We start from the raw sequence: 15,193 nt of genomic DNA, 5'->3' as shown, positions 1-15,193 counted from the left end.
TATGTGTGTGAGTGGGTATATATGTGAATGTGATAGAGCAAGTAAAATTTGTGAGCATGTATGTGATAGGGTATGTGTGTATTGTGTGAATGCATGTGAGTATGCATGTATATGAGTGTGTGTGCATGTGTACACATGTGTGTTCACATGTGTATGGTGCCAGAGCTGCTGTAGGATACAAGGTAAGTTCTGCGAGCTCACAGATGGGTGGCACAGGGTCTTGGTAACCGGTAAGGACTCCCCAGATCAGATTGCCTGGTTTGCAGGCAGCAGGAGAGCCTGTGCCAAGACATTCCCTTAGCCTTTTTCTCAGTTTGGTTGGTGGATGGTTTGGGCCAAGAACAGGGGAGAGGAGCTCTCTGAGATGTCTCACACCAGAACCGAAAATTTCTGACCCCACCAGAAGGGCACTAAAGAGAGAGAGAGAGGGCCAGGGTTCGGAGATGAAACCAGGAAACAGGCAATATATTGGAGGCCATTTGCTGCCTCAGGCAAGCAGCTTCTTATAAGTCCATCAGAAAGAACCAGGATCCAAGACATGAAAACTGATACCCTGTTAGAGTCAGAGAGCTCGCGGCTCTAGAACCCCTCCATGTCTGCCAAGGATCCAGGATACTGCGAGAACCACAGCATTTTTCTCAGCATGGAGAATTTTTATTTTGGCTCCGTTAAACCCAAACAGAGAGGAGACAGGCCCAAGACACAGGGTAGGTGGACCCACCCTGACCGGCTCCTTGGTGTCCTGTACTGTCCACAGGAGGAGGCATGGGTGGCACCATCAGTGCCCTGGCTGCCTTGGTGGACCTGGCATTGTCCAGAGACGTGACAGACAGCGCGCTGGCCTTCTTCCTGACTGCAGACGTCTTCCTCGGGCTCTGCGTTGGGCTCTACCTGCTGCTGCCCCGTCTGGAGTATGCCAGGTGAGGCCCTGCTTCTCACTCTCTCAGTTCATTCTTCTTTTATGTGTGGTTATGTCTTTATATTATTTGCTGGTGTTCTCCTATCATCTAATGAGATGGCATGTTTTCTTGCTTACTGCCCATCTTCCCACTGGAGTGTGAGCTCCCTAAGGGCAGAAATTCTGTGGATTTTATTCACTGCTATATCCTGGTGCCTTGAGCTGTGCCTGGCTCATAGTAGTCACTCAATAAATTGGCCAGGCTGACAGATGTGAGAAGTCAGCTTTGTACTGCTCCCCCAAGCAACTGGAGTCTGCAAATTTTTGGTCAGGGAGGGTAGGTGGTAGAAGGGTAGAAGTGGAACCTGAGGAATAAGATTGATGCCTAATAGCTCCATTCACTGAGCACCTCTTTTGTCCTTGTATTGTGCTCGTCCTAGCCAGAGAGGTTGTCACTCAGTTATGCTCACACACCTGTTCCTCACAGGGTGCAGTGCTATGATTTACCATTCACATATGAGAAAACCTGGCACAGACAGGTTGCGTTACCTGCAGGAGTTCCACAGCCTGTCCGCAGCAGCATCAGGATTCGAATCTGACTTCACACCTGTGTTTTCAACCACTATCTCTCCGGGACTTTCTCTACTCTGTGGGGCCTCTTTTCTTGTCTCAGTCTCTCTCTTTCTCTCTCTCATTCCTTTTTCTTTCTTGCTTCCTCCTGGTCTTTAAAAAACAACCCTTGACCTTTTTCCCACATTTTGTTCTTCTCAATGCATTTTCATACCCATTATCTTATTTGATGTAAGAAAGGCAGGAATTATTTTTCCCATATTACAGGTGAAGAAACTGAGACAGAAGGCCAGGTGGTTGGCCTGTGGTCCCACATTGTGTGAGCTGGCAGGGCTGGAGAGAGAGAGATTGGGTCCTGGCTCCGCCCTTTTCTATAGGAACCTATTATATGCAATGTCACTAAGCTAAGCAGTTCATGTATACATTTTTTTTTCCCATTTATTATACATTACCACTGTGTGCAGTTGTTACTGTATTCTCCCATTTTATAGATGAGGAAACTGAGGCTTCGGAGAGTTAATAGATGTGCTCAGGTTGCTCACCTGGTGCATTGCAGTCAGAGATTTGTTAGGTTTCTGGAGCTACCAACACTCTTTTCTACCGCAACATGTCACGTCCTTGGCTTGTGACTGCAAGGGTCTGTCCTCATCATTTATTCCTCCTGTCCCTGTGAGAGTCACTTCAGTAATCAGCAGAACCCCAATTCCACCAGAGCAGGTTACTCTCCCCGGTTTGAGGATTATTACAACTTCAGCTGGCTTTAGTGGCCTCAGGAGGATAAAAGGGGCCTGAGTGACTTGACACTGTGTTCCCCAGTATCCCAGGCAGCTACAGACCCATGAGCATGTCCATCACTCTGTCCGCAAGAAGTCACTTTAGCCCCCAGGTCACAGTGAATAAGGGGCAGAGTCAAGGGTCAGACATACATCTGTTTGGCTCTTGGTCCCCTGGGTCCACTAGGTTGTGCTGACTCATCTGTTAGGTAGCAGTGAAAGGTGTGGTGTCACATGGTCACATAGCTGTATCAACAGAGAACATTCCTTGTTCTTTTGGTCACTCACATGCACACAATTGCCCCTCCCCTGCCCCTTCAAGGCCATTGTCAGAAATTGCCAAGTCATGCTCCATTACAATGTCCCTGTGAATGCTGGGGTCTGGCTGAGTCATTGTCCCCCCAGCACCCCATATACTGCCTGGCCTTGTCACTACTGATTAAATTATTTTTAAGTTACGGAATGAACAGAGGGCAGGAGTTTCCCAGCACTCCTTCTGCTGTTTCCCCATGTCCTGTTTCAGAGTGCTTCAAAAGTGTCAGTTTCCAGGGGGGTGGCCTGTCTTCCCTGTTTGCTTGAGACTGAAGGTATTCCCAGGATGAGAGCTTTCAGTGCTAAAACCAAGACAGTCTCAGGCAAACCAGGAGAGCTAGTCACCCTGGATTCCAGTCTCATTTGAACAGGCTCAAAACCTTCCCAGCTGAGCATGTAAGAGAACACCTAGAGCTATGCTGTCCCATAGAAGCTTCTATTTCTTTGCTCATTAACGCTTTGGTCAAGACTGTTAGGTTTATAGAAACTCAGCTGAGGATGGAGTTTTAGGGAGACCTGTGCTCCTGGAGCTGCTCGGATAAAATCTTACTTTTTAAAAAGGGAGCCCATAGGTGCTGCTGGACCAGGAGGGCCGGGCTGGGCTGCACTGTTCTACCCGGGAGGAACTGAGCCTCATGCAGTCTTAGAGGCTGGTAACCATTGTGGGGTGAGATGAGATGGTTAGTTTTGGAAGAACTCAAGAGGAAGAGCTTTGACCAGAGGAACTTGTTGGGGAGCTTTCTCAGAGCAGACTTAAAGCAAGGACCTGACGCTAAGTAGAGGGGGAAGTAAGAACATATTTTTTTTCCCTAAATAGTGATTGTGAAACAAGACAGGGTTCAAGGCTGAAACACCCTGCTCAGCATCACACGAAAATGTGATTCTGGGGAGGAATCCTCCCACCAGCCCACTTATTATCCGTAGACTCAGAATGGCAAGACTGGCAGGGATCTCAAAAGCTCATGGTTGCAGAACCCTTCCATTTTACAGAGGGAGAAACTGAGGTCCTCAGTGAGGAGTACCTGGCTTAAGGTCACACAGGGAGGCAGAAACAGGACTGAAACCAGAACCCAGCCATCACCAAGCTGCTCTTCCACCCCCACACCAAGCCTTCTGTTTGAGGTATCTTCATATAGTCGGCTTGTGCTTTTAGCTTTCAGACGCCTGAGGCCAGAGAGGTTGAGTGACTTAGGCAAGGTCACACAGCAAAGCAAAGTGACCAAAGCCTTTTCTATTCTGGTCAGAATAGCAGAAATGGAAAAAGATTGATAATATTCAGTATTGAGGATACAGGGGGAAAAACACTCTTATAGGCTTATTCATTCTTTCAATAATTATGTTTTGAAGGGCTATACTGTGCCTGGAGATTTAGCTGTAAATAGCCAAACATACTTCTTGCCCTAGGGAGCTGTGTTCTATTAAAGGAGACATGATAAACCAGTAAACTAACACAATGATTATAAATTGTGGTCAGTTTTTTAAAAAGAAATAAACAGGTGCTCTCATAGAGATTAAAAAGTAATCTCATAGATTACTTTAGTTAGGGTGGGTGAGTCATGTAGAGATAAATTAGTCCTGCCTGCTTGGAGAGCAATACATCAATATCAAAAAAAAAAAAAAATTAAAGGTATAAGCCTTTTGATCTAGCAGTTCCTCTGCTAGAAATCTGCCCTGCTAAAATACTAGTATAGGTGTGCAAGGATTTATGCATAGGGATATTCATTGCACCATTATTTGCCATAGAGAAAAACTAGAACTAATCTAGATGTCCATCAGTAGGGGAGCAGTTAGATTGTATATCCATACAGTAAAACTATGCAACAATGCAACAGAAAGACATAGAGCCCAGCGTCCCTGTGTGAAAGGATGATTGTTCTTTAGGCAATTACGTGTATGTATTTACATATAATAGTTATTCATGTGTTTAGGCAGTTATGTATTATTTATATATTTGCATATTTACATATTTAGGAATTATACTGTTGCAGAAAGGTTTACAATATAAATGTATGTTTGATGCCATTTTTGCCTAAGAACTATAACTGTGGGAGGGGGGTGCGGGGTGTTTGCACATGCATGGAACAATATACACCAGAATTTTAGCAATCATTGCCTCTAAGCAGCAAAACCAGAGGTGAGAGTTTTCATTTCTCTTCTGTACTATTTGGGTTAATTGCATCACGCATGTGTTACTTTTGTAATTTAAAAAATTTATATTTTTAAATGCTGTTTTATCTCTACCTCTCTCACCCCCAAAAACAAAGCAAAGTGAGCATTGACTCGCGCCCAGGCTCACCATATGGTGGTCAGAGCTGGTCTCCTCGATCGCTGCTTGGGGCACGGCCACCACCACAGAACAATGGGCTGAAATCCAGCCTTTCAGACTGTACCAGGACAGGCAGGCCAGGGACTGTGCTGGGGACTTCCCTTTGGCCACCCCACATATGTTATCTGAAGGCATCCCAGGGCTGCAGGCCATCAGGGGCTCGGGGTTTATATGCTGGGCCTAAAGGTCCCCCTCCTTATCTCTGGAAATCTCAAGTTTTCTTTCTGGAGCCTTATAACCATGAGTCCTCTCCCCCTGCAGGTACTATATGAGGTCTGTTTGGCCGGCTCATGTGTTTTCTGGTGAAGAGCAGCTGGCCCAGGACTCCCTCAATGCCCCTTTGGTGGCTCCTGGATCCAATATTTCCACGACGCCACCCCTTCGCCCCATACTGAAGAAGACGGCTGGCCTGGGCTTCTGCATCATCTACCTCCTTTTCATCACCAGCATCATCTTCCCTGCCATCTCTACCAACATTGAGTCCCTCGACAAGAGCTCAGGCTCGCCATGGACCACCAAGTTCTTTATTCCCCTCACTGCCTTCCTCCTGTTCAACTTTGCCGACTTGTGTGGCCGGCAGATCACAGCCTGGGTCCAGGTGCCAGGGCCCAGAAGTAAGGTGCTCCCCGGCCTGGTGCTGCTCCGGACTGGCCTCGTCCCCCTCTTTGTGTTCTGCAACTACCAGCCCAGAGTCCACCTGCAGACAGTGGTCTTCCTATCTGACATCTATCCCATACTGTTCAGCTCCCTGCTGGGGTTCAGCAATGGCTACCTTAGCACCCTGGCCCTCATCTATGGGCCTAAGATAGTGTCCAGGGAGCTGGCTGAGGCCACAGGAGTGGTAATGTCTTTTTACATGTCCTTGGGCTTGGTATTCGGCTCAGCCTGCTCTGCCCTGCTCGTGCACCTCATCTAGGATGGGGTGATGTCAAGAGCGTCAGTGCTGTGCTATGCTTGGGATCTTGGTGAGATGGGCAGGACATGCCAAGAGGGCTGGATTTGGGCTCAGTGCAGAGAGCGGCTGCCCCACGACTCTCCCAGCTGATCTCTCCCCAGGCAGCTGGTAACCTGTGCTGTCCCCGTGCCAGGCAGAGACATTCCAGACACTTTAACGGAACACTCGAAACTTTCGAAGAAGACCAAAAGACACCTGAATAAGACACAGTTACATGGTCACAAAGTGAGGTATCACTCCTAGATGATGGTTACATTCCGCCTTTCTTTATAGCCTCTTGGGTACTGTGTTGCCAGTGTTCAACTCAGTTAAGAGGTGCTGCCAAAATCCAGCTTCGCTGCTTCCAGCTGACAGCGAGCTGTGAGAATTCTCAGCCCTCCCTAACCAGAGCGGTCTCCCTGGAATTGGAGGCCTCCTGAGATGGTTCATCCTCAGACTCAAGATGTAAACCTGTGCAGGCCCCTGCTTTCTGTGGGTGAGAGAGCACCTACCAGCCAGACTGGGAACCCCAGAAAGGCAGGCTTTCCAGGAACCCTTCATTCTCTAAACTTGGGCTCCGGAGAGCTTCCCTGTACCAGAGACTAAGCATGTCAGGCCTGGATTTCAAACAGGGATCTTTAAAGTGGTCTATGGCCTGAGTCAGGGCTGGGTCTTTCAATGTCGATGTTTACAATATGGTCATTGGTTCAAGGGCATAATAAACACCTGGACATTTAATGAAGTGTCTGTATTAGTCAGGGTCTTGGCATGAAAGAGCATACTGAAAATGGGTAATTTGAGGATATTTGAAGAATGGGTGTAGGAATCCTAAGGGGGTGTGCATTATAGCCCAGAACTAGTAATAGTGAGGCATTCCAGCCCAGGTCTGACGGGGTAGAAACTGGGGCACACCAGCCTGCTGTGACCACCTGAGGTAAATGCCCTCCCTTCTCTCCCTTCATCTCCTATCTCTTCCCCATCCCTGTGGCCTGGACCACAGCCAAAGAGTAGGCAGAGAGAATGGACAGTGGATGGAGGGGCAGAAGATGTCTGGCCCAGGGCCTCATCCAGAGTGTGGCTGCTAGCCCCTCCGCTTTCATAGGTCTGTTTGTTATTAACGTCAGTAGAGCTCTGAAGCTTTTTTGGTCAGCAGAATTTGGTGTTGTTTTATCCGGTTTGTTCTGGGTAGTTGTGTATTTCGAAGCTGTCGTTTTTCAAAAGTGCCCCTCAAGTCCTGTGGTCTCCCCACATTCTTGGTCACCTGACATGAGAAGTCCTTTATATTTCCTCAGGTTCCTCAAGGCCTCTGCAAGGCCGTTCCTGGGAGAGCTGACTGGCTTGGGAATCTGGGAAAGAAAGAAACTAGATCAGACCAGGAGTTCTTTCGCAGGCATCATGCAGAAAGAAAAGAGCTTGCCCCCAAGAAGTAGCAACACTGAGAGCCATAAATTCACACACTACTCTGAAGTGCACTGGCTCCATGGCGTCCTGCAGGCAGCTGATAAAACTGAGACGCAGTCGGTAACCCACCCAGTGGCAGCAGCTTACCTTCCCTGCTGGCTCCGGCTCCCTCTCTCTGGCCAGAGAATTGAAGATGACACCCTTGAAAGGTTTTTGAAACTTGATACCTAAAAAATAAAAAACATTTTTAAATAAATTCTTTCTTCTCTCTCCCCTTGTAGGAGCCCGAAACTTCCCCCTTGGTTTTTTCACTGACTTTAATGCTGCTGATCATTTGGGGCATCTGGCTGACTGGTGACTCATTTCATCCACAGGTGTTTTACAATTGGGGAGCATGTCTGCTTTAAAAGTAAAACAGCAGTCTCTGAGCTTGGTCACAGGGCCCACCCTGGAACTAATGGAGAAGGAGTTATAGGCGTCTAGCATCCCTGGATAAAGAATAGCTTTCAGAAGTAGAGGAGCTGTCCCTGTTAGTGAAATAATTTGAAACTATTGTGGCATGAAGGGGGAAGAGGGTAGCTGGCTGGGATGATGCAGCTTTGGTGGGAGCTGAGATGACAGACTACAGCAGTGCCGGCTTCACTGGGGGATGAGGTCTATTCTGACTTTGGAGGGGCCAGCTGTTAGGCTGGTTGGGGGATTCTCCAGGTGTTTGCCCTCTGTTCTTTGTTGCTCATTTTAGTGGGCTTTCACAAAGGATCCTTCCTTCCCAAGGAGGTAGAAAAGAAAAGAAAAATATGTCTCCAGGCAGAGGAGTAGGCAGTGGAGTTCAGATGTCCTTGTTCTCCATTCACTGTCATAGCAGCTCATAGGGCTTGGCTGCTCTAGGTCTCAAGTTTCATGTGACCCAGGCAGGCTTATGGAACTATATCACATGTTTTGGGGAGTAAACAAAACTTGCTAAAGAGAAGGAGATTTTCCAGTGTGCATTTGTGGGGGAGGTCCCCATGAAGTTGCCTTTGTCTATTAGCTCTCTTATTTAATCCAAGTGGCAGTTTTTATGCCACTTGGGATTTCCCTTGTGTATTTCCTTGGGATACCCTCGTGTATTTCCAGACCGTACACGTTTTCATTTTCCTCCTTTTATTTAACAAAGAAAGCCAGAGGCAGCCTAATTAGTTTACTCTTCAACAAGGTTGTGACTAGTACTTCTAAGAAAATGCTTGTTTCTGTGTACATAGGGACATGAGGTGACTTGAACCAAGGGTGAGTGTTATTAGCAAAGACCTTCTCCTGTTTTCAACCCAGTGCTCCTGAGAGAAGATTCAGGACCACCTAATCAGCTTGGATATGATGTGGGAGGTCACTGCAGGACTGCAGCTTCTGAGGCCATGTAATGTTTTTATAGAGATCTCCAAGTAGAAGAGGCCCAAAAATCACTTGAGAGATTTCATTCCAGTGCACATTAAATTAAAAGCCCAGAGCTTATCTTTAACTTTGCGGGCTTTCTGAGTGAAAGCATCTAGTATCCATTTTACCCTCATCACTTCCTTGGTGACATTGTCAGTGCCAGTTTTGCCCATGACCCAAGTCACTGCTGCCTTCCACCTACTGGCTGAGGTCGGTCCAGTTCCTTGTCCAGCTTCGACTCTGGCAGGATCCCAGAAGAAATTTCGGCCCTACCAGCAGGTGGAGGCGGGGACTACTCATGGCCACAGACCCAGGGGTCTCAAGCAGCTTATCCACCAGCTACCCAGACTCCTGCCCAATGCTACCCTGTGCCATCTGCTTTACTTGCAAGATTTCCCCTATCTGTAGATGAATACAGTGAGGCTCAGAGAGGTTAAGTAACTTACCCAAGGTCACTCAACTACTAAATGCCATAGACAAAAATCAAACCTGATCTTCCTAAACTCAAGTCCTCGCCCACCTTGCCCTCTTGTTCCCCTGGTTGAGCCCTGACTTTCTCCTTGGTTCTTAATACCTGTTGTCCCTATTCCTTACTCTGTGGCATGCTGGAGTGTTGGGCCGAGTAAATGTATTGCCTAGAACCCTGGCACTGGCTCTGGCCTGAGCTGATCTGACCAGTGCAACGGGGTGGGGGTTCAGGGCCACCTCCTGCCCAGGAGGCTGGGTCACACCTACCTACTCTCTAGAGCTCATTAGCTGCTGAGGTGGTGGTAACTGTTTTTCATTTTGCTGAGTCTTTGCTGAGACTCAAAAAGGGAAATGAGCCATTACCAAACAGCAACTTTTTTTTTTTTTTTTTGGAAACAAAAACTGAATCAACTGCATTTTCTAATCACATTTTAGAAGCTAAGAATGCAGAAGTCTGGCCTTATCAAAGTTGTCTTTCAGAAGAGGGTTGTCTGTGGCTTCCCTTTTGCTCTCAAAGCTCTGTGGGAAGGGAATGGGAGGAGTCAAACACCAAAATGCGCCAGACCTGTTAGTGCCACACCAGCTGGTATTTAATAGCTGGCCACAAACAGATGGCCTGTTGTGAGGATGTCAGGAAATTTTCCTTTCTTTATTTTTTGCTTCTCAAGACCCTGAGGCTTTGCCCTGTTGGGTAAGGACTAGCCACCTCAATTCTTGAAATAGGGGAGAGCCAGGGTACATGGCTTACAATCAGGGGACTTTGAGCAAATCACAAACCTGTCTGAGCCTTAGTGTCCTCACCTGTAAAATATAGATATTAATTTTATATACCTCAAAGTTCTGATGTCAGAGTGCCTGGTAAACTACAAAAGTCATACAAGGTAATAGTTTTTGTTATTATTATTAAGCTATACAGATCCATTTGTACTCCATCCCATGGGACAAGGAGTCCATAGGACAAAGGGACATGACAGCCTGGAGCTCACACCCCTCCCAACTTCTGGGCCATGCTCTGAGTACTTGGTACATCTGAATCCCTTGTCTAAATGGGCTCAAACCTACAACCAGGGGCTGTGCAGGCTCTTTCCTAGGTCCTTCCCCCAAGGGAAGACTGCTCAAGGCACTTCCAGCCTCAAGGGATGGCTGTGTGCAATTGGCGCTGTTGGGGCATATTGGGGTAGCATATCCACAGCTGTGCTTAGGACAGGGGTCCCCAACCCCCGGGCCAGTACCAGTCCGTGGCCTGTTAGGAACCAGACCACATAGCAGGAGGTACGCAGCAGGCGAGTAAATAAGCAAGGAAAGCTTCGTCTATCTTTGCAGCCACTCCCCAGCGCTAGCATCACCGCCTCAGTTCCCTCTCAGATCATCAGGCATTAGATTCTCACAGGAGCACCGGTCCCTGGCGGCAAAAAGATTGGGGACTGCTGGCTTAGGAGCCCTCTCAGATGTGGGATTGAGCCATCACCCTCTAGAACAGAACTCAAAGAAATCAGGGGATTTCAGATTCAAACCACACCTTCCAGGTTGTTAGAAAGGCACATGTCTAGATAGAAGGAGAAATATTTGTTTCTTGATTTGTAACATATATTGAGATACATGGTCTATGGGCCTTCATTTGTACTCCTGCCATGGGCCCACAAATGTTCCTTTTTATTACTGGACATTTGAATTCCACTTCTTTTGAGCCAGGCAGACCTCTTATTTCCCCCCTTTTTTCTGTGTACCCTCCCTACTATTTCCTCTCCTCTGTCTTCCTAAATATTCAAAGCTCTACCTTATTTGGAAATGTAGCCAGGATTAGCAAAAATTCATAGAGATTTCAGGGGCTCCCTCCTTTCTCTCCCTTACACCAGTTCTTACGCTCCCCCTCCCCACAAAAACACAGAGGACAGAACACGGGCAGGGACCCTGGTTGATAGCTGGCCTCATTTTGGTCTCCTTAGCATTTTCCAGACAAGGTGTCTGTGCTACTTCAGGGTAAATAGAGCTCCATGCCATTGCCACCATGGTAACCCCTAAGCCATAGGGACTGGATGATACTACAAAGAGCCATGGGCTCCATCCTGGAGGGTAGGGGAGGCCCTAGAAGCCTAAGATATTTATGTAGGGATCAAGTATAGGAAGAATGGTGTGCTGGGTCCTTCCCAACACCATCCTGGAAGGGTGCAGGTCCTTAGCTGGCAGAGGGTAAAGTCAGTTGGTGAGAGGGAGCAGTCAACTTTATTCCATGAGTTGAGGACCCTTTGGGTTCCCTAACTCTTCCTGGGCTTGCTGCTAATGGTGTTATCCACATTTTGCTCCACATAAAACCCTTTCCTAATGTCCCTTTCCTACTCAGACACCCTTTGGCAGTATAGACTCTACTCCAGAAGTGGGGTTGCTTGCCTCTGTGAGTTGTCTCCCCTACTCCGGAAGACATGAACAGTGGCCCCCTCCCCCTTGCCTCCTGTGGTCCTGGGATGATGCAGCAGCAATGGTTGAACAGCCTTTGGGCACATCAAATTTGCTGAATGCCTGCTCATCTCACTGTACCTGGAATGGCTGGCTATATACAGAGAAAGAAGTTATGAGGGGAAAAGGTGAACTCACCAGAGGGTATATAGTGCTCCGTACCTGCTCCGCAGACGCTTAGAGAATCAGTAAATACTGGATATTAGACAGTTCCACGGACTGTCTCAGTCACTGTTTCTCTAAGTGTTGAAAGTAAATTACTGGTACTGTGCTGTGTGCTATGGGCCAGGGCATTAAACAACACAGAATCCAAGCATGTGGAAGTTCTTCCCTTTTCAATTCTTTCCATCTTGAGTACCCGCAGAGGAAACTTTCACTTTAGTGCTTGAATATTAACACCTCACTAAAACTTGCTATTCTCTTTAACAAAATGAGATCAGGCCTCAGTTCAAGGTCTTGCCCACTAGAATAGAGAAGACTGCTCTATTTTTATTAGTATGTCTTTATGGTTTCTTGCCTTCTATTTATGACAGATGATACTGTTTTCCAATAAAGCAATAATAGAGCTTGCTTGTTAAAGCAAAAGTAAGTAAAGCAACTGAGTTAAAGAATAGTAAAAAGATACAGGTGGCACTTGAATATGACAAATATCATTCAAGTTCATCATTTTAGATGTAGGGAAATAGACCCAGTCAGGAGACCCCAGATTACAGAATAAGTCTGACATTTAGACAGTGTTTTACTTGAAGGTCACATGGCTGGATAAACACCCCCTTTTAACCTTAGGCCCTATGAACACTCTTTACTGGCTGGTATTTCACTATTTTCATTTTATCCAATAAAAGTGATAATTTCTGAAATTACTGATTGTCCCCTTTAAACTTGGGGCACAAACCTGGCCATTTTCAGAGGCAAAGAGCTTTAGCTCTGGAGTTAGCAAGAACTAGCTGAGGAGAGGAAAGGGTAAAAATAGAAGCAGAGAGAAATAGGAAGTAGAAGACACAGCAGCTTCAACATTTTTAAGGATTTGAAACTCGAGTTGGGCAGTCACGTTTCCGACTGTGCCTGTCCTAAGTGGACAAAGCAGTTTGTCTCTGGCAAACCCACTCTTTAATGATGTGACTATTGTTGCCATGACTTTGATTTGCCCACTAACCTTGCTTGAACACTTAGTAGATGTCTGGCACTTGGCTAAGATTTGACATCCTCTTATCAATTCTCACAAAAAAACCTTTAAGATCAAATTTTGGGCTCTGGAGGTGTACTACCTGGGGTTGGAAATCTGCCCTGTGGCGCTGTGTGACTTAAGGCAAATTAAATCCCTCCCTGAGCCTCAGTTTTCTCATTTCTCTAAAATAGTGTAATACCTATCTCTTAGGATCATAAAGCTTCTAGGGTAAAAAGTAAGCAGTCAATACTCATGTCACTTAGCATTAATCATTATTGATATTATCAGTACCAAGAAGGTAAAGAAGCTTCTGGAAGTCATTCCACTCAGGGTCACAGAGCTGAATCATGTCGGTTAGACTGGTGCGATAGGTGCAAGAGTGTTTGGACCTCCCGGCCTCGGTGCTCAGAGCGTGGGCGGTGAGGCAAGGGCTCTGGAATGAGGCCCAGGCTACCCAGCAGATACTCCAAGCTCCCTCGGGACTCAACCACATCTTCCTGGGGCTCCGACTGGCAGGAGACTCACTACTGTGACATGCCGGACAGCATGCGACGGTTCTTTAGTCCCTCGAGGCCGTCTAGCCTGGTGACATGCGGCGATGCCGGGCCCACCACGCTCAACTCTATGGGTAGCTTATCCTAGGACAGCAGCCACTCCACCCACGCTGACCACTTTGCAGCTGCATCCGGCACCCGTCACGAAACAGACGGCTGAGGGCGGCTTCCGGGAGCCGCTGGGCATGCCGGGAGATCGGCCTCACAGCCAATCCCCGCACGGGGGCAGGCAGTGGTTGCCCGGCAACGGGGCGGGCGCCCAGGTGAGGGGGCAGAGCCGGTAGAGCAGTGCGAGCAGGTGTGGAAGCAGGAAAGGGGCATGAGCTGCCTGCCAATCCCGGAGGAGGCTTCTTTTTGCTCCAGTTCCTGCACTCTTGCTTGGATTAGAGAAAAGAAAAGATCCTCAAAGCAAATGATAAGAAACAAGAAGCCATAGGAACTAATAATAATAAAAACGATATTCATATTATTGAGCACTTACTATGGGCCTGGCTCTTTACAGGGATTATTTCATTTGATCCTCATTTAACCTTGTAAAGAAAGTATGATTACTGTCCCCATTTTGTAAATGAGTAAATGGAGGTTTACGCAGATCAGGTATCTGGCCCAAAGTAACTAAGCTACAGAGTGGCAGAGCTGGAATTTGAATCTAGGTGGTTTTGAATCCAAATGGTCTGTAATCTTAATAGGTCAAGCAGTGGACACTCATTTCAACTCAGCAAGCATAAGTCTGTGTTCTTACTAGATCTGCCCACAGGGGCCAATCCAGCTTTTGGGGTGGGGATGGGAGCTTATCCCTGAACTCCCTTTCTCTGATATGTAGAGGCCTAAGATTACTTGATTTGCACATTTCCAGGAAACCACAGTTTTCACTATCTTGTCACCAGCCCAAGCCCTCTAGGCTTGTACCCTCTAGAGGAATGTCCTTGCCTCTTCTGGGCTCACAGCACCTGTGACTTGAGATGTCAGCTGTCTTTCTTGTTAACAATTTCTCCCTCTCCCCTCCCTGTGATCCAGGAATGGTGGCTGTGTTAACACTTAGGGGTAGGCTGGGGGACACTGACAAGAACACAGGCCTCAGTCTTTGGCTCTGCTGTTGACTTTGGGCCAGTTTTTTTTTTTAACCCCTAAGAGTTTTGTTTTTCTTATCTGTGAAGTGGGGAGTCCCATTCTGTTCCCATGAGGTTGCTCTAATGATGCCCTAATGAGGATGTTCTAAGTGCTCATGGCAGACAAACAATATATACACATGACACAGGCATGAGCCAGGATGGGTGATTTCCCTCTGTTCCCTCCATCACAATGAGGAGGGAACTTAGCAGCTGGTCTTGGGATCTCCAAGACCCTGGTCTGCAGAGGCTGCTGGTGATGCCCAAAAGGTAGTGCCCTTTCTCCAAGCATTACTTTAGCGGTCACTAGGTTTAAGGATGCCCCAATGCTTTGCAATTCCTTGACTCCCCAGTTGCAATCTGGGTGGTTTTAAACCCAGATGTTCTATGTTCTTCATGAGTCAAGAGGTGGACACTCATTTCAATACAATAATTTTTCACCACATACTTTGTTTTTCCTTTGTGGCACTCATCATGAGTTGTGATTATTTATCTGCCTGTATATTTTTAAAATATTTTTTTTAAAAAATGAAAAATTGTAAGCATTTATAAAAGAAAACAGACTAGTACATAGCTCTCATGTACCTTTTACCCAGCTTCAAAATTACCGACTCAGGGCCAATCTTTTTTTACCTCTAGTCCTAATTATACCCCCCTCCATGTAATAATTTGAGGCATCATGCTATTTCATCTGTAAATAATTTTTGGCTTATATCTCTAAATGATTAGGGCTCTTTAATAAAATATAATCACAATCCCATTTTTACACTTAAAGAGATGAACAATAATTCCTTGATATGATGTGATTATTGTTAA

At 46.8% G+C, this 15,193-nt stretch overlaps 1 protein-coding gene and 1 long non-coding RNA gene across 6 annotated transcripts in view; one reads left to right on the top strand and one right to left on the bottom strand.

The window, feature by feature from the left end:
- The window catches only part of SLC29A3 (solute carrier family 29 member 3), a 41,988-nt gene extending 34,518 nt beyond the window's left edge, over nucleotides 1-7,470 (top strand). For 4 of the 5 annotated variants that reach the window (XM_016162314.2, XM_016162312.2, XM_036222893.1 and 1 more), the window contains 2 exons: nucleotides 758-920; nucleotides 5,141-7,470. In XM_016162314.2, the coding sequence (XP_016017800.2) occupies nucleotides 758-920; nucleotides 5,141-5,795 (818 nt within the window). In that variant the 3' untranslated portion in view covers nucleotides 5,796-7,470. Of the gene's footprint in view, nucleotides 1-757; nucleotides 925-5,140 lie in introns of those variants that run through there. The other variant, XM_036222894.1, reaches the window with a different exon arrangement.
- Nucleotides 7,055-13,421, bottom strand: LOC118603869. Its single transcript, XR_004951401.1, has 3 exons — nucleotides 13,006-13,421; nucleotides 7,362-7,441; nucleotides 7,055-7,159 (listed from the first exon to the last, which is right to left on the bottom strand). It is a non-coding gene; the product is annotated as an uncharacterized LOC118603869 (long non-coding RNA).
- Nucleotides 13,422-15,193: the final 1,772 nt, after the last annotated feature.

This window comes from Rousettus aegyptiacus, unplaced genomic scaffold (genome assembly GCF_014176215.1).
Source record: "Rousettus aegyptiacus isolate mRouAeg1 unplaced genomic scaffold, mRouAeg1.p scaffold_m13_p_6, whole genome shotgun sequence".
Classification (NCBI taxonomy): Eukaryota; Metazoa; Chordata; class Mammalia; order Chiroptera; family Pteropodidae; genus Rousettus; species Rousettus aegyptiacus.
The sequence above is the reverse complement of the archived record's forward strand: the minus strand, read 5'-3'. Positions and strand labels throughout refer to the sequence as shown.